The following is an 18,630-nucleotide window of genomic DNA, read 5'->3' on the forward strand; positions in this document are numbered from 1 at the left end:
AAACTGAAAGGAAGCAAAAGGCAAATGAGCGCCAGTCCCCAGAGCACCGTGGGAGGGCGGGAGCCCGCGCCCGAGGCTTGAGTGATCCCCGCAGGCCTCCTGCCCAGCTGGGCCCTGCGGTCAGGGTCCATCCACTGGACTCCAGGACTGTCCCTCGCCTCTGTTCCTCCAGCGGGCACGTTGAGCTCAATGTCGAGTGGAGACCCCAGACGGGATCAGGCAGGCGCAGCCTGAAGACCTGGGCCTGGCGCGGCCCACACGGGACGCTCACGCAGCCTCAGAGAGACTCCGTCCCGCTTCCACACAGGCCAGCAGTTCTAGGCTCAGGGGAGACCGCAGGTACCTATTCTCAGCCCTTTGTTTTCCAAGTCATTTCATTTATTAAGTATCTGAACGGGCGGGGGCGGGGGGCGGGGAGCTGCCGCTCAGAGCGAAGAACTTGATGCCCAAGCAACTTACAATCAATAACAAGAAGTGAACATAAACATGGGTCCTTGTTTCTAAGCTCTGAAATCTGGTCTTGCTCCATGCCTCCTTCCCTTCCTTCCATCCTTCCTGACACTGTCCCAAGACCCCAGCAGCCAGAAACAAATCCGTGAAAGCGAGGGCTTTAGTCAACATCGTTTCCTTCTGACTTGTCCTCTCAGGTCTTGCTCATTTTCTCTCTCCCTCCCTGCCCCTCCTCTCCACCTGCCTCCCTTCACTGTTGATTCTTTTTATTCTATTTCCATGATATTGAGGATTAGGTAAATGCTAGGCATACAGTTTAGAAAGCTGCTTTCAAGGGCTACCCTTGCACTGTGGGCCAGGGCAGCCCTGTAGAAGGGCGTGTCCTCCGGGGCCTCCCCTCTGAACAGGCCAGGCACAGGAGTTCCTAAACCACAGGTGCACTGGATCGATCTCTACTCTTCAGTATATAGAGATTTATAAAATGACGTCCTCTGCTTCCTTCTTTGGGTAAAAGCAAGATATCTGAACTTTATTAAAAATCAAAACAAAACAAACAGTGGCCTAACAGAGGCTTCGCCAGTCTCAGCAGTCCTGGCTCGGAGATGAGCGAAGGCTTGGACCTACGAGGTCTGCGGCTCAGAAACGGTTATGAGTTGTGGTTCTTAAACTCCTTTCAAGATGCAGGAGATGATCTTGCTTCTGTTAGGCGATTCATACAAGCTACCTGGTCAAAAAATGTGTTTAGAAGAGAGAGAGCGGAGAGGAGAGGAGATGGAGGTTGAGAGGGAAGACAAAGGAGGGAGAGGTAAGAGGATGAGAAAGAGAGGAAAGGGGGAGATGCAGGCAGAGGAGGGAGAGAGGAGGAAAGAGATGCCTCCCTCCTCTGTGAAGCCTCTTCCCTGGAGGCCCATCTCACCTGGAGGAGGCAGCAGGAGCACCAAGAGGAAGGAGAGGAGGAGGAGCTGGATCCTCATGGCGATGCTGGTGGACCACGGCAGACCCTGGTAAGGGACCCAGCGCTTGGCCTTATAAAGGTTCCTGGGAATTACATGATTTGGTGCTGGCTGCAATCTAGTAATTATCGGGATTAGGATGACATTTTCTTGGTGTGTCAGAGGAACAGCCCTTACAGAATGAAGCACACCCAGCTGTCCTGATGCAAATCAGGATGTGGAAAGCCCCGGGGAATTGTCCCCTGCCCTGGAGCTGCCACTGCCTACTCCCTCAGGTCCCTGGGTGGACAGGGGCAGGCGCTAGGCCTGCCTCCCAGGGCACAGATGGGTATATGCCCTGGAGCTCATGTGCCTGCTCCCCGGAGCTTTAAATCTACCAGCTCTGTGCTTTCCTGAGAGTCTGTGGACAGTCTCAGGCCACAGCGGTTTGAATTCCCCTCTTCCCATCCATGCTGGGCATAATCAGCTCCTGTGAGGAAGTGAAACAGGGCGAGCTGAACCCAGAGTCCCCGGGACAGGCAGGGCTCCTCCAGCTCCGGAGGGCGTTGGGATCCAGCAGGAAGACAGGGAGCCCCTTCCTCCCCACTCATCAGAGCACGGGCGAGCCTCACCGTGAGATGGGCGCTGACTCAGAGGCAGACTGAGAGGACAGCACTGCGTCGGCCTCTCCCTGGGTCCAGGGTGACCTTTTAATCCGTACAGTGGTCAAAGCAGGGTGGTGGGCACGTCCACCCCCACGTGACCATCTCCTTGTGTTGGGAACATCTTCTAGCTCTTTGAGATGCAAACCATGTCACAACTCAGTGACCTCCTGTGCAACAGGACACAGGACTGGGTCAGCTGCATTGTGTATCTGCTGACCAGCCTCTGGCAGCCCCTATTCTGCTCTCTAATTCGAGGTATTTTTAAAGGAAGCTGGTGATGATGCTATATTGGCAAGATGTGAGGACTTCCTATCCAGCAAGGGTACTTCTGGCAGCTGTGAGATGGAGTCCTGGGTGGGGTGCCATCGAAGCACGTGAATGAGTTCACATCAGTGCTCAGGCTGTGGGCTCCAGAGCAGCATGCCCTCCTCGGGACTTGGTGTTGAGAAACATGCTCACTCATTCCCAACACTGAGTATTTCTTCCAGGCAAAGGAAGCATATGGAAAAACTGAATGAAAACAAACAAAAAAAGCCGGTATAGGCTCAGACTCAATTTTTTTTTTAAATATTTGATGTATTTCTCTTAGTTTTTGATGACGAGAGGCAAACATCATATGTTGGTCAGCTTTCTGTCACTGTGACAAAATATCTGAGAGAATCAACTTAAAAGGAAGAAAGGCTTATTTTGACTCACACTTTCAGAGGCTTCAGTCCATGGTTGGTTGGCTTCACTGTTGTGGGGTCTGTCATGAGGCAGAACTCCATGGTGCGAAGCCAGAGGCAGAAGAAAGCTGCTCATGCTCACCTCCTGGCGTCTGAGAAGCAGGGAGAGGGGAGGGGCCCGGGTCCTCGTATCGCCTGCAGGTCATGGCTCAGTGACCCGACTTCCTTCCACTAGACCCAGCTCCCATCTCACAATATGCCACTGCCTGGGGACCAAGTCTTTAGCACCTGGCTTTTGGGGACACTTAAGATCCAAACCATAATACATTGTAGTGCCTCACCTGATTCTCTCAGCATGCACTTCTTAAGAACAGCGGAAAATTCTCACATGAATCCCAATACCATTTACACATATGAGAAAGAATAATTCCCTAATCTCATTTAGAAAATCATCAGATAATCATTACTTGCATTCCATTTGATTCCCCTGGGGGGCTTCACGTCTATTGATTTTTTCCTGGTCTATTTTAATCTGGAATCACACATTGAGTCATTGAGTTAGGTGGCTGTCTCTGTCTTTTCATGAGTGGTGGTCTTAGGGAATGCCATAATACTTGGGGAGGGGCTTTGTTTGGCCTCTGAGGTTGAGTTAGTGGCTGCATCTTCTTCGTGTTTAGCATTAATTGTACTCACCCTTTTCTAGTGAGTCATACGCTTGCAATCACTGTAAAAGTAACACACGGTCACTTAAAAGTCCACCTGTATGAGAGTGTGATTTCCCCACTCCTGCCCTGACCCCAGAGAACCACCAGGAACACTCGTCTGTTTACTTTCTGTCCTGCCCAGATCTCCATGCCATCAGGAAGAACTGTTGGAGAAGGAGGCAAAGTTGATCTGAAGCATGGAAACCACCAGGAGGGGCATCACCGTGTCCCTGGGGAAGAGTACCCAGCGGGTCCCCTGCACAGCTGCACCAGGGCGTGCTGTGTCCCCACCAGAAGTTCCTGTGACTGACAGCAGCTGGTGCCAGGTGACTCCTCTGCAGCTGTGCTCCCCTGGTGATGAAGCTCATTTGACAGGGACTCCAGGAGGGCACAGCATTTCCCAAAGGCAGAGTTACTTCCTGGGCTTGGCCTGTAGACCACAGACCTGCACAAACATGGCTCCCTCACCAAAAACCAGAGATGAAGCGACTGGGGACCGGGGAAGTGTCGGGTTTAGGTAAAATCTAACTGAATTGCTTATCATAAGCTCAAGAAGACGCCAGGCTGTGTGTCCAGTGCTAATCATCAAACCTGGCCTGGGAAGTACACTCGAGTCCTGCTCCTTAAAGGAGAGAAAAGGGCTGCTCCCCTCGAGGTCTCCTCTGCAATCGAGGAAAGAGCCGGGGGCTGTTCTTTTGTGGCAGAGCAGCTTAGGTCTCCAGGAGAGAGTGCAGCTCCATTCCTATTGGCAGGCTTTCAAAAGCAGTCATTCACCTCTGTGATTGATTGATCTAAGATTTATGTTTCAAAATAACTTTATCTCAACATTGTTACAGCTGTAAAATACTCTTTATTCCAGCACAGTTGCATTATCAGATTCTTCTCAAAATTATTTAAAAAATAATAATAGTGCTCAAAATATAAATGCTGATGATCTAATCCATACATTTTCAGGAGAGTTGGTCAGGAAAATAACATATTATCAATCAAAATAACACATTAATAAAGCATTATTATTTGTTCCACTAAAACTGTGACTCCAAAAATATTTTTCTGCAATTCTCAGGCTTATCTTATTGTTCCTCTGTGACTTTAGCCCTATTTAATGTTGCTGATTACATTTTTTGAAGGAAAACACTTCACATCTTCCTTTCACATCACTATTTTTGGTGCATTTTTGTTTTGCACTGAGCTTTGTAAATTCCATAGCTGGCCCTCTTTTTGGCCACATTTATATACCGTATGCCATTCATTCCTCATCCATGCACCTGCCAGGTGGGCATGACTCAGTCTTACGGATGAGGGTCCTGGGGCCTAGAAAGGTGAAGGCCTGTAGTCACCTAGCTGCTAAGCCTCAGAGGTGTGATCAGAACTGAAAGCAGTCTCTCTCCCAAGCCCTGCGACTGACTTCCCTGGTGCCCATTAGTGGACCAGTTCGCCCCTCATTTTCCCATAGCCCCTCAGCTGGAGTACCCCTGCCTGCCAGGCACCAACCTCCCCTGGTACTGCTGTCATACTCTCCAGCCTCTGGGCTGACTGGAGAGTTGACAGCGTGACTGGACTCCTAGGCGGCCAGGAATGAGGGAGCGAGCTACTGCCACCTTGTGGCTGTTCCTTAAATGTCAGGTCAACCTTTCCCATTTCCCTGCTTGCCCCAAGCTATGTGCAAGCTTCCTAAGCAACCAAGGTGTAGGCCACCAAGGCTTCTTGCCATTATTTTTCCCCCTTAATGAGCCTAGTGAGAGTTCTAAGATTTTTATTCATCATCTCAAAGAATAAGTTTTTTATTAAGAATTCTCTTTTTGCCCATTTTCTTCTCACCTGCCTCTTTCCTTTCTCTGTGTGTAACTTCTCATTTCTTCTGGAGGAAACTTACAGTGTCAATTAATGAGTTTCTCTCCTTTCTACATAAAAGCATTTAATGCCATAAAATTCCCTCTAAGCACCACTTTAGCTGTACCCCACAAATTTTGGTATGCTGTGTTTTCCTTTCAGTCAGTGCAAAATATTTCCTAATTTCTGATTCCTTCTTGAATATTTAGAAGTAAGATTAATTTCCAAATATTTGGGACTTTCCCCAGACATCTGTCTGTTACGAACAGCTTTGTGAGTTCCACTGCGTCTAGAAACCATATTTTGTATGATTTTAAATTGTTTTGCTTTTTTGAGACTTGTTTCATGGCTCGGTGTGGGCCCTACTGGGTGACTTTTAATGCATTCTACCACTAGTGGGTGAGTGTCCAATAAATTTCACAAAGGTTGCATTGGGTGACACTGTCCTTCAAGGCTTCTCAACTGTTATTCTGTCTGACTTTTGCATCCCTTATAATGAAAAAAGTGTTGAAACAGCCTATTATAATTCTTTTTTAAATTCATTTTTATTGCAACAAACAAATGGGATACATCTTGTTTCTCTGTTTGTACATGAAGTAGAGGCATACCATTTGTGTAGTCATACATTTATCCTAGGGTAATAGTTTTTGATTCATTCTGTTATTTTTTTCTCCCCCCCACCCCTCCCCTAATATAATTCTTAATTTGCCTATTCTTTCATTTCTGCAATTTCTCCTTAAGAGTTTTGAAATTCCGCTATTAGATGTGTACTGATTATTTGCTTTTTTTTGGGTAACTTAACCATTTTATCCTTAGGAAAAATACCCTCATTTTCCCGGCTTGTTCTAAAGTCTGCTCCGATCTGTAGCCAATTAGCCAAAAAAGTCAATCATGCTTTCTTTGGATTAATGTTTTCATGTCTGGTCCCATTGCTCCACTTTACCCTACCTTTGTCCTGTGTTCCATACACAAAGTGGGTTTTTATTAGTGCCTATTAATCATGCAGGTTGATAGGTCTCACTGTGGCATGCTGGGTTTCATGTGGCTCTTGTTTCTTACTAACAGTCTCTCCCTTTCTGGGGTGTCTGGAATGTGAACAACCTGCTCATTCCTTCCTACAGAGCCAGATTCTCCACAGAGCTATGGCTGCATACCGGCTCCCATGGGCTCTGGGGGAAGCAGGCGCAGTTCCTCTCTGCTCCTGTGTACGCCCACTTTCTTTTTGTCACTGATTTAAAATAATTTGATTCTGATGTGCTTGGCGTGACTTTCTCTGTTTATTCTGCTTGGATTTCTTTGAGTACTCAATTGGGGGTGTATAGTTGCACCAAATTTGGACAACAGCAGTTCATCTGTTCCTCCTCCCGACTTCCTCTGACTCCGAGGACACCAGGATGCTGGACTGCTTGCGGTCACCGTGAAGATTTTTTCCAGTTTTTCCTGTTCCTCTGTCTCTGCTTCATTTTCTCATTTGTTTGTGCTGAAACAGATGCCGGCTTACTGATCCTTACTGTGACCCAGGGTTCATCCGACTCAGTCTTTTGAAATTCAGATATTTATTTTCATCTCTGGACGCTCCATCTGGCTCTCTTTCTCTTTTGTCTCTTTCCTTGTCATTGGCACTTGCTCCTTTCAGCCTTGGACATACTATAAAATTTATAATAGCTCCTTTACCGCCCTCTCCCTAGTTCTAGCACATTTGCATCAGCAGGTCTGATTCACCGAGTGCCTTTTTTCCTTGTCATGACCCTACTCAGCTGCCTTGTGAGCCTGGTCATTTCTGGATGGACTCAGCCCCTGAGGAAGCCTAAGCTCTTGAGTGACAGCTGCCCATTTCCTCTACTCGGGCTCAGATCTGAGTTTCTTGTGGACCACGCTGGTCCTTTTGGGAATGGTTTTAAGCACTCGCTGGAGCAGCTGCAGAGGCTCCCTGGAGAGGCCCACACTGCTGCGGATGATGGCACCCCTCAGGGGCAGCGAAGAGGCCAGCTTTGCTGGCAGGAGAGCCCTTTTTCCAGTCCTGAGTGTGGCTGGACTTCACCCAACCTTGGGTGTTTCTGCTTTCCTCTGGCCTCGTGTTGTTTCGCCCTTTGTCACCCCCACAGCACTGGGAGAGGATTCTGCCCTGCAGAGAGAGGGGTCTTGTGCCCACTGAGCTCTGACCTCAATTGCCTCAGGCTGCAGCTGATGGGCAGGGCGAGCCTCCTCCTGGCTCCTGTGAGCCCTGCCCACTAGCAGGCTGGGCAGTCTAAGCTCCCCTCTCTGCAGTCACGCCCCCATCCATGTGCCCGCCCTCACCTTGTGGACTGTTGGAGGGCATTCTGCAATGTTTCCTGGATGCAGGTGAGGTAGGTGTGGGCTCCTTCCGGTCTTCAGTCCCCTCTTCCTGAGAGCCCCGTTGTCTTCTGGCTCCACCATAGCACTTTGCCTGGGGCCTGGGATCAGGGGGACAGACCACCACTCCAGATGCTGAATCCTCGAGCTGCGGAGCATCTAAAGCTTCTGAGTGGCCATCAGTCCAGCCACTGCTGGCCAAGTAGCCTCCATGCTCAGGGCGCTTCACCAACAGTCTGGGAACCAGGTGGGGACTGGCAGCGGCCAATGTGCAGGATCAAAGGCCAAGGGAGCTTCAGAGAGCAGGACTCAAGTCAGAGCCTGGGGAGCGGCAGGCGGGCTAGGCAGACACAGAGGGGAGGCAGCCCCAGGGGAGGCTGCGTTTGGAGACCAGGTGGGGGCAGCGAGCCAGGCCCCTGAGGCCAACCGCGCAGAGGCCTGGAGGGCAGGAAAGCAAAGGAATACCTGAAGGAGGGTCAGGTCCCCGCCTCTGAGAGGAAGTTTCTGGAAGGATTTGGACTGGCACCCGAGGGATGTACTACGGGTTTTAGCGGTAGGTTCAGGGAGACGCGTCCCGGGAAGAAGGTGTGAGGCCCAGGGGAGTGCAGGGCGAGGAGGCCAAGGACTATTCCAGAACAAGGGGCTCAGTATCGCCAAGGTATAACAGCTACAGAAGACGGGGCGCTGCAGAAGCTGCCGCAGGTCGGAGCGGGAGTCACTGGCCTTCCTTAGAGGCCTGCTTGGTAACAACCACCGCAATAACCAGAATGTCAAAAAAAAAAAAAAAAAAAATCAAGCTGCTAAATTTTTGAAAAGAAAATTTAATTCGGTGTTAGTTGAATGAACTTGAGGGAGGGCCCCTTGGTGCCTGGACCCCTATTTCTTTCTCCGGCAGCACTTCCGACCCCGGAGAGAGCAGCGGCCTATCTGCTCCTCCTTGGGGAGGCAGCTCAGCAGCGCGCAGCGGCCGCCCCGCATTCGGCAGTAGTACCTCTGCGCCGCGCCGATGAGCCCTCCGCGGCCTGCGAGGGAAGATCAGAGGGTACGGGCGCTCGGGAGGGTCCCCCGCGCACCGCCCGCGCCCACTGTGCTCCTTCTTTCCCCTTTTGCTAAAAATCCAGAGTGAAGTGAAGGTGGAGCCTGGCAGGCGGCGTTCGATGTCCCCTTGGGGGAGCCGCAGACCCCCAGCCTCCCCAGGAATGCTGGGTGCGCAGTGGCCCCGCCGGGGCGACCCCTCTAGCCACCGAGCTTCGCCAAACAGAAGCCTGGGCTCTGCTCATGCAGCCACCTCTCCCGGGAGCTGAATCGGGCAGCACTTTCCCACGTCTCCTCACTGGTCCTCCCACAGGAGGCCTGCGGTGGGAACAGAGAGACCGGGAGCCTGCCCCGAGGCCCTGGGTGACTTGTCAGCCGAAGACAATGGGGACACCTCGTTCCCACCCAGGGAATCCTGGAGGACGGAGAGGCCCGACCGCGCTGCCCCCTTGGGTGCTCCCAGCCCTTTCCCACCTGTCTTACCTGGAACAGGCATGGAGAACAGGAAGAGCAACACGCCCAGCAGATAGAGGACCCGCATGGCCGGCAGGCTTCACAGCAGGCTGAGACTGGACGGAAAGGTATGCGGGCTCACGTTTATAAAGGGCAAGCCGTGCCCGCAATTCCTGTGATATCACGGTGATGACAAGACGACCTGTTTCCTGATGTGTCACACCAGTGTCTCTCTCTGCGGGAACACGCCCACTCACCCAGGGGCTGGTCCCAGCCCGATAGACTCGCTATGGATAGGCTCACTGCTGTCCTCCAGGCTCAGGGGCCTGTCCATGTCTGGCTCAAGTCCAGCTGTGGGTTTAGATGTGGCTGGTGTGGGTGGGATTGGTGGTCTTTGGGGGTTGACTTGTCTATACTGTGGTGCTTCTTAGTTGCCTGCATCTTCTTTAAAGACAGGCTCTCCAGGGAACCAGATCAATCCAGCTGTGAACTTACTCAGAACTAGAGGGCAGGACTGACCTCAGGTACTGAGGAAAGGAGGGAAATTGGGCTATGTATTTTTTACTTTTTAATTTGTCCTTTTTATTTATTCATGATAGGAGAATGCATTTGGACATATAATACATACATGAAATATAACTTCTCATTTTTGTGGTTGTACATGATGTGGAGTTTCACTGGTGTATTCATTTATGAACATGGGAAAATCACATCCGATTCATTCTAGTGTCTTTTCCATTCCCATCCCTTCCCTTCATTCCACCTCCCTGCTTACTGTGAGTTAGCATCCACATATCAGAGAGAATATGTAGCCTTTGTTTTTTGGGCATTGGTTTAGCATGATAGTCTCCAGTTCCATCCATTTACTGGCAAATGCCATGATTTCATTCTTCTTTATGGCCACGTAATATTCCATTGAGTATATGTACCACATTTGTTTATTCATTCATCTGTTGAAGGGCACCTAGGTTGGTTCCATAGTTTAGCAGTTGTGAATTGAGCTGCTATAAGCACTTATGTGACTGTGTCACTATAGTATGCTGGTTTTAAGTCCTTTGGGCATATGCCGAGGAGTGGGATAACTGGATTAAATGATGGTTTGAAAATGGGCTATATTGAAAGGCCCCTGCCCCAGGACCTTGGTTTATGGTGGGGTGCTACAGGGAGTGAAACATATCTCATACTTCATCATTGTTGGAAAACGACTCAAATTTATAAGTGAGTAAGGTGTTTTATTTTACTTCCTCAGAAAAAGAGAATGCTGTGATGATATTTAGTTACAGGAGAGTCCTTGTACCAAGAGGGGCTTCAGGCTATTCTTGGCTCATGGGCTTTCAAAAAAGTTCAGAGATTAGGCGATTTTCCTGGGTATGAATTCAGAGTTTGAGGGTAAATTTCTTCTTCTATTTTAACTATTAGACCTAAATGTCGAGAAGTAAACAGAGGGTTGCATCTGCTGATCGACTATTTAATGGGGAGCTGAGGCCATCCTATGGCCTGCTAGCAGACATGGTTCTGGGTGTGTTAGTGCAGGAGTGTGTTCAGATACCGGAGCATCTGGTGGGTTCAGAAAGCAAACCTGAGTGTCCCTTACAGGTGGGAACAAGCACATGTGTTCAGTGTGGGTGAGGGATGGACCCGTTGGGCACTGGGTGAGTCCTGGCTCCTCCTCTCAAGGAGCTCCAGTGAGCTCTGGCAGATGGCAGGTGCTGAGGGTCTGATAGAGGGCAATGTCAAGGTCAAGGTGAGGTTCAGGCACCCACTGCCCTCATGTAGGAAAACGGAGACCCGTGCCGCAGAGTGGATTTAGACCAGCAGAGTTAAGACGACTTTGGAGGTGTAGACACTTCATCTTTTAAAAACCCAGCTCTCCTCTTAGGTTCAAAACTGGAGACCAACAACCGGAGATTCTCTGAAATGCAAGGAGGTGGCGGCTGGGGTGGGACGGGGCTGATGTTTTACTCTTAGCGTGTTTTACACACAGGGACCAGAGCAGGACACGGCTGGGCATGGTACGGGACCTAACTCAGGTGCAGGTCAGGGTCCTCAGACCCTTGTGCATGGACCAGACCTCCACAGGCAGCCCTTGGCTGAACAGGTTTCCTCAAAGACTAGGGGTGCTTCTAGCATGATGCTGCTTCATAAAAGGTTCTTAGGAAATGAAAATCGCGTCTCCGGTTGGCTCCTTTGGCAGTTGTCTATTGACTCTGCTTTGCACTTTCCTGGGGTGGCTCATCTCCTGACAGCGTCTGAGCCATGACTGCAGCTTTAGCAGATATTGTCTTGCCTTTAACCCAAGTCCAAGAGCCAGTGCACAACAGGGGGAAGTGGGCCAGGAAAGAACAGGCTTCATTTCCTGCTGGGTAACTGAGTTGTCTGCATCCACCAAACCTTCTGGGTGTGGACTAATATGTCTTCTTGGCACAGCGAACTTTCTTGGCATTTCTGCATTTTGCAGGCAGAAATGCACATAGAGGTTCCTCTGGCTTCCTTCGAATACCACTGGATTTGGGACACTTTTCAATATTGTGTACTGGGAAAGAAATGGGTGAGAGAGGGAGAGAGAGAGAGAGAGAGAGAGAGAGAGAGAGAGAGAGAGAGAGAGAGAGAGAGAGAGAGAGGGAGAGAGAGAGGACATTGATAGAAAGTCGAGGGAGTACAAAGAAGGGACGAGAGCTGAGTGCAGGGCTGAGTGCAGGGATGAGCCCTGGCTCATCATGAGTCACAGGACTCAGGATGTGGTGTGTCTGGTGGGGCAGTCAGAGAGGCCAGTGTTCTCTCCAGGAGGAAGAGCAGAGCTGGGAAACACAGAACCAGTCCGAGGAGCAGGGAATAGCCAAGTTTGACCCAAGTCTAGTGGACAAGGTTAAAGACAAATTTGCATTTGATTTGGCAGACAAGGGGGCATGAATTTAGGAAAAACTAGACTTAAGGTTTTAATTATCTAAAATTCTGACTCCAACCAGAAGTCCTTAAATAAAGACCAAGAAGAAAGCCTGAGAAAGTCTTGCTTACAATGAGGCTGACGAGCCTGATTTTTACTTCAGCAATAATCTTTGTGTGTTAAAGGCATTTATGTCGTCTGCCTGCAAATAATGTCAGTGACTCTGGGAGTCTGGAATAGGCCATGGGTGCCCAGGGATGCCCAGGGCAACCCGCATAGTCCTGAGGGAAGAGGCCCTCAGCTAAGGTGTTGCCCAGATCCCGGCTCAGGGACTGTTGGGGAGAACCACAGGGGTGTCTTCTCAGAGACCTCCCAGTGAGAGTCCCTGAGGATCAGGATTGGTCAAAAAGCACAGCCATCCCTACCCTAACCCACAGCTTCTGTCTTCTTTCCTTAAGAGAAAAGACCTAACTTAGAGAGCTGATGCCTAAGTCAGTAGAGCTTCTGCTCAAGGTCCCCGGACCCACAGAGCACCTCCCACTGGACCGCTCTGACCCTGCCTGACTCGCTGCCTCCCCAGGTTGCCAGTGGTGACAGGCTCCCCTCAGGAACCCATGCAAGGGTCTGCTGGACACAGACAGGCTGCTGAGCTTTGGGAAGGGAGGACACGTGGGCAAAGCCATTCCATGTCCGTTTTCTGCACCAACTCTCTGCAGAGAGCTCCCCCGGAGCCTCACCAGATCCCTGCTCCAGATCCCCCCAGGACTCTCTTTCAGGGGAGCGCCAGGCTTACCTGACTCTGCCTGGGAGGAAACCACACGAACAAGGAGAATGGAGAGCAAGTTCACGTGGAATGGCCCCTCTGAGGACGCCCAGGGCAGGGGCAGGACCCGTGTCTCCAGGGCGACCCTCGGGAGCGCCTGCTGCCCTGGAGCTGGTGGAGGAGCAGAGATCCCTGCAGGGCCCGCTCAGCTGACTAGGACTTGGTGCCATGCTCGGTCCGCTGGGGCTTAGAGCCTGACTGTGCTTGGACACCCTCAGGTTGACTCCCGCAGGGCTGAGGCTGCCCGCGTGAGTGCAGCTTCCCCTTCTCTTTCCTTCTCTGCTGGACTCGGATAATCTGATGGTACCCTTTCCAAGCGGGAAACAGTTCACCTAGAGCATGACCTCAGAAAGCTGACAGAGACATACACAGGGTTCTAAGACCCATTCTCCCTGACTGCTCCCGGGCTGCCGGCGCTGTGTGGTCAAGGTAAGAGGCTCCTGAGCGTCACCAGGGAAGAGATGGTGCTGGATCAGTGGCGGAGAGTGGAGGCAGGTACCGCGGGCCCCAGGGAGGCTGCACTGACTGGCAGCAGGAGAAGCGTGAAGCGCACCAGAGCCGGCTGCCGCACCATGTGGTCCCAGGGCCTGGCACTGCCAGCAGGGAAGGAAGGTGGCCCTGCCAGGCTGCGTGGACACCGCCTCTGGGTGAGGATGTGGTCCTTCCCTATCCTCGTGGCTCGCTGGGGTGACTGCCACCCTGCTTTCCCCCACCAAGTGATTTAACTTGATGGGAACAGAAGGGATCAGGGGCCGACTCTCCCCTTTGCGCCCCCATATTCCAGAACCTTCCTCAGAGGTTTACATTCCCACCTATTCCCAGGATCTGCTCTGTGCCTTTGGAACCCCCTTTTCAGGGTGCACTGCCCTCAGGTCCTGTCCTCTCAGATCCCTCCCACTCTTCCCCAGCGGCTCCTCCCTGTGGCCCACGACAGGTTCAGCTATTTATTTACAATGAACCTGTCCTTGACCCTTGTCTTCTCCTAAACTGCTGCCTCGCTCTTTCCTTCGATGCCTCATCAAGTTCCTCAACAGGGGTCTGTGCTCATGTGCAGTGGTCTTTTATCCTGTCCACCTTTCCTTCAACCCTGGTCTCTAGCGTATGGCTTCCTGGGGTCGTCTCCACACACCCATGCAGACCTCTCCCTTCAGATGCAATGGTGACGTTTGCACCTCCAATCCAATGGACTTATTTTGTCCCTAATCACCTGACTCCACCCTTGTGCAGCATGTGACTTGTGGGAAGACTCATTCTCAAAACCTGTCCCTCTTCTTCAGTTCAATATCTAGAAAACACTGTGGACATTGGCTGTCAGGAGTGCGGACGTGGCACTGGACACAAAGGTGAAGGATACGTAGTTTGGGGCTTTGTGTTCTTCACTATTTCCAAGTCTTACAGTAGAAGAGCCACAGACACTGACGTGGTAGCAAAGTAAAAGACGTGCTTTCCATTTTCTCCTGACCTTCTGATGGCTGTCTTTGATTCTTTAAGGACGTTCTCTTCCTTCTCCTTTCCCCAAAGTCGCCCAAATGGGACATCTTCAAGCATTTGACATTATTGGCTGGGTGTGATGATGCATGTCTGTAATCCCTGCGGTCAGGGGGCTGAGGCAGGAGGAGCACAAGCTCAAAGTCAGCCTCAGCAACTTAGTGAGACCCTGTCTCTCAAAATGATAAAAAAACTGGGCTGGGTGTGGCTCAGGGGTCGAGTGTCCGGGTTCAATAACCAGTACCAAAAAAAAAAAAAAAATTAGAGCTTGACATTATGTCATGATGAGAAGGTGGACGTTGTATCCTTCTCTCTCCTTTTCCTTCTCCTCACTCATCGTGGCTGATATTTGCTGAGTGGATTCTGTGCACCAGGCATGATGCTGGACACTTCGTGTGCATTTACTTCATGTGAGTCACGTGGAAGTTGATACAATATCTGCATTTCACAGGTGAGGAAATGGCATCTTGGGGGAGGACTTTGGATACCCCATGCTTTAGCATGATTTCTCCTGAGGAATTTAGAGGACTAAATTCCTCCTCCTGATCCTCTTCTTGCCCCACACAGTGCTTGGAGGTGGTTATCTAGGCCTCTGTCCACCTGACTTCCATCTTCATCTCTATGCTGAAGCCTCTCCCCTGTTTTCCTGACTGCGTGTTCATCTTCTTGAAGATCATCACCACCTTAATAACATCTAGCGCCTCAGTTTACAATAAAGTAGTTCCTTTCTAACGGTATCACCCTCACTTCCAAAACTGCGTGGTGATTCTTTGGAATTCTTCTCTTTCCCTAACGGCTCGGATGCAGTCCACTCCATCCGGTCGATGTTGCAGCGGGATGGTGGGTGCCGTCCGCAGAGCCCAGGGCAAACGCCGAGTCCTAGTGAGGATGGCCACCCGGCCGACTGCCCCACCCAGCACGAGCAGAGTGTGTTTGCGTCACAGTCGGAGCCTCTGCCCAAGTCCTTCGCGCGTGTCATCGCTGTCTGTGGACATTTCCCACTGCCTCTCTAGACGGCGTGGGTGTACTTTGATTTGTTTCCTTATGTTAATGAGAAAGTAAATTTGTCTTCACTCTTTAAATTACAGAAAATTTTCAAACTAGGACACGTGGGGACAAGTCTTGTAAAGAAGAAGTCATTCTAGAAGAGTGGGGAAATGGAGAGCGAACCTGGGCAGGTAATGCAGATTCAACGAAGGACCAGCACCACCGCAACCTGAGCACATTTACGTTTTAGAAAGAAGCTCACCACAAACATGACAGGCAGGCATGACTAGAGGGTTCTGAGACCCAAGACCCGAGCACGGGAGCTGAACAGCGGCTGCCGCATTTCTAATGACGCCGGATGGGCCCATGGGCTCGAGAGCTGGCGTCCTCTAGATGGAGGCTGGGTGTGAGCGAGGGCGGTAGGTGGAAGGGAGCTGGCCAGGAGACGCCTGGGTTCTCTGTTCCAGGGACAAGGTGCGTGGTCGTGCCATTTCTGAGGAGGCCTGAAGTGCGAGGCCTGGAGGCAGTGAAGGGAGACGTGATCTGGAGAGAGAGCCAGGCCGAGTCACTCCGCCCTCTAACAGGCTCCAACTGGTTCAGGAATCTGCAGCCTGGGCTGGACGTGGTGCTGCAGGCCTTTCCCACAGTCCCCAGAATCATAGCTGGCCAGCGGGGGCTGACTCCCCGGCTCCTGGGGCTGACTCGGGAGGGAGGTAAGTACATGAAAAACCCATATAAGGCCACCCCAAGGACATTCTCCTGCCCTCCTGGCAGCAACTGAGTCATGCCAGATGGAAAGGAGTGTGCCATGATGCCTGTTTATCCTTTGGCTACATTTCACTCCTGGCCCCTGTGAAAACTGGCCACCCAGCAGCTCTGGCCACTGGCCTCCTCAGCCTTCTGGCTGCATCCCTGGGCAGGAACTTCATGGTACAATGGAATATGGGTGGAGGACATGATGTACCCAAGGGACCAGGGAAATTTTCACATACAGCTTCTGCCCTGTCCCTTAAACAGAACCGGTAATTGAAGTGAACTGGTTCTCTACCACCTTAGGCAGCAGGGAACCCTTCAATGCCTGATTTATGATGGCCAGCTGTTCTCACAGACGTGACCCTGTGGCTACTACTCCGGAGTTAGTATTGTGATCTGGGTGTCAAGAATAAGAAAACTGAGACCAAGAGAAGTGAAATAATTTTCTAAGAGAAATGAAATAACTTGTAAAATTCGAACTTGAAGTCTGTGTTCACCTGGATCACAGATTATCGTGCTAAATGTCCACTCTAACACTTGAGGTCATTATAGCTGTGTCTTATATTCACTTTTCAGCTGAAGTTTTGGAAGGGTGGTTTTCCAGGGGAAAGGTAAATGGGACACATTTGTAGAGAATGAAAAACAGAGGAGTGGGGCGTGAAGCCACACCTCTCCACCGGCCCAGACCACAGAGCTCCTTCCGTTTTGAGAATCCCCAGCTATCCAGCTCATGGAAGTGAACACCGTAGTATTCACCATGCTGGAGACCAAGAGAAATTCAAGCAAAAGATGAATTTGGCATCTTACTCTGCTCTTCCATTTTCTTCAAAGAGCTTTAGGCTTGCATTTCTCAGGGGCGGGCAAACCTCTAGTATAAAGGGCACTGGTCAGTGTGTGTGTTGAGGTTTTGCTGGCCATGTGGCTTCTGCTGTATGTGCTCAGCTCTGCAGGGGTAGTACAAAAGCAATCATAGCAACATGTAAACAAATGTCCATGACTTCGTTCCAATGAACTTTATTTACAAAAACAGGTGGTGATTGGATTTAACCAGTGGGCCGCACTTGTTGGTGGCTGGCATGCACTGGTGAGTGTATGTGGTGAGCAGTCTCTTGATGGTGATCTCCGCTGCTCATCCTCTTGGGGGATCCTCTCCCTTGGGTGATGGGCTAGGCTCATGGACTCATTCCTGACCATTAACATCCGGTGGGAGCGCCAGGATGCTGCTTCCGAGGCTAGCCTCTATAGACTGGGGGTTCTGTTTGGGTGTTCTCTCCCTTTCACTTGCCTGAGAGAAGCCAGCTGCTGTGACTGGGGGTGCTCTATGGAGAGGGCCTCACAGCAAGGAACTGAAGGAGGCCTCTGGCCGACAGACAGTGAGGAACGGAGCCCCTGAGTGTAACATCCCACAGGAACCATGAGCGAGTTCAGAGAAGTGACTCCTGCCCTGTGCGCTTCCAGGAGGAACTGAAGCCTTAGCTGACAGCTCGACTACAACTTCATGAGTGACCTTGTTCCAGAAGCACCCAGCTGGGCCACTTCTGCTCTCCCCAACCCCCAGAAAGTAACCAGTGTTGGTTGAGTCCAGTCACTAAGTTTTGGGGGTAATTCAGTTAAGCAACAACGGATAATTTAAATAGCAAGGAACAGTACAAATGATATAAGAGCTCTGGAGAACTATCCTCGGGTCTCAGTTTTTTGACCAACTTGCTCTGTGAATTTAGGCTACCTGTTGAACCTGTCTGGCCTTTCATCTCCCAAGTTACCTACAAAAGGGACAGGAATCATGGAATCCTGAGGTTATTATGGGTCTGAGTCTTCATAGATCCTTGAGTCAGGCTGAGTCCTGCATCTGAACCGGAGTCATTAATTGGACACTTGTGGGTACAATGTAGTCCAACAACATATTTTGGTAGTAATTGCCAAAATTCAAAAAACCAAATATTTTGCATAAAAACTTAGATTTCTGACTTTCTTCAGAAAAATATAGTGATCCAACCACAAGGACCACATTTCTACATGGTAACACTAATGATTAGCAAAACATCTCTTGTCTCTTTGCCTAGATTATGAGCCCACAGATGAACTTCAGCACCCTGATAGTTATCTCTCTCTGGCTCTGATGGACTTTAGGGAGCCACTTAAATGATGCTTGACCTTACCTTGAGATCTCAGATAGTGCCCTTTTCCATTCGTTTGTACCTTGGGGCCAGGACATGGACAATTTGGGCTCACTGTGCCTTGTGTGAAATGCTGCTGTCATAAGATCTTGACCCACAGGTTCTGCTGCAGAGACCCAGGCAACTCCAGCTTGGAGCTGGACATACAGTGTGGTTGCACACCTCCTGCCTCACATCTGGAAGATCCAGAGTCCCTCCTACCAGCTTTTCAGGGACGTGCACACTGGCCTCTGCACACCCACATATGTACACACTTGCATATGCAGACATACCTGACATGCACTCACCAACTCGACACAGCACACTGAGTTACACAGTCCACTCCAACTCAGATTGAACCTGATAGGTAAACCAGAGCTCCAGAAAAACTTTCTCCCCTCCACCTCCTCTAGGTCCTCAGTGGCCTCTTCCTGATGAAGTTATCCTGTAACACAATTGCCATGAATT

At 50.6% G+C, this 18,630-nt stretch overlaps 1 protein-coding gene and 2 long non-coding RNA genes across 5 annotated transcripts in view; 1 reads left to right on the plus strand and 2 right to left on the minus strand.

The window, feature by feature from the left end:
• LOC306660663 overlaps window positions 1–18,630 on the minus strand; it is a 781,776-nt gene that overhangs the window by 132,286 nt on the left and 630,860 nt on the right. The gene's annotated exons all lie outside the window — the stretch shown is intronic.
• Window positions 5,886–9,467, minus strand: LOC306662316 (beta-defensin 103A-like). Its single transcript, XM_079141825.1, has 2 exons — window positions 9,102–9,467; window positions 5,886–8,605 (listed from the first exon to the last, which is right to left on the minus strand). The coding sequence occupies exons 1-2, from the start codon at window positions 9,157–9,159 to the stop codon at window positions 8,460–8,462; spliced, it is 204 nt and encodes a 67-aa protein (XP_078997951.1). The 5' UTR covers window positions 9,160–9,467; the 3' UTR covers window positions 5,886–8,459.
• LOC306662317 lies at window positions 8,499–16,993 on the plus strand. 3 transcript variants are annotated; one of them, XR_013764082.1, is made up of 6 exons: window positions 8,499–8,625; window positions 9,028–9,199; window positions 9,524–9,595; window positions 12,536–15,444; window positions 15,721–15,966; window positions 16,583–16,993. It is a non-coding gene; the product is annotated as an uncharacterized lncRNA (long non-coding RNA). The 3 variants fall into 3 exon arrangements; XR_013764083.1 differs by having other exon boundaries at window positions 12,997–15,444; XR_013764084.1 differs by having other exon boundaries at window positions 9,528–9,595.

This window comes from Sciurus vulgaris (assembly GCF_902686455.1).
Source record: "Sciurus vulgaris genome assembly, chromosome: 5".
NCBI classification, from domain to species: domain Eukaryota; kingdom Metazoa; phylum Chordata; class Mammalia; order Rodentia; family Sciuridae; genus Sciurus; species Sciurus vulgaris.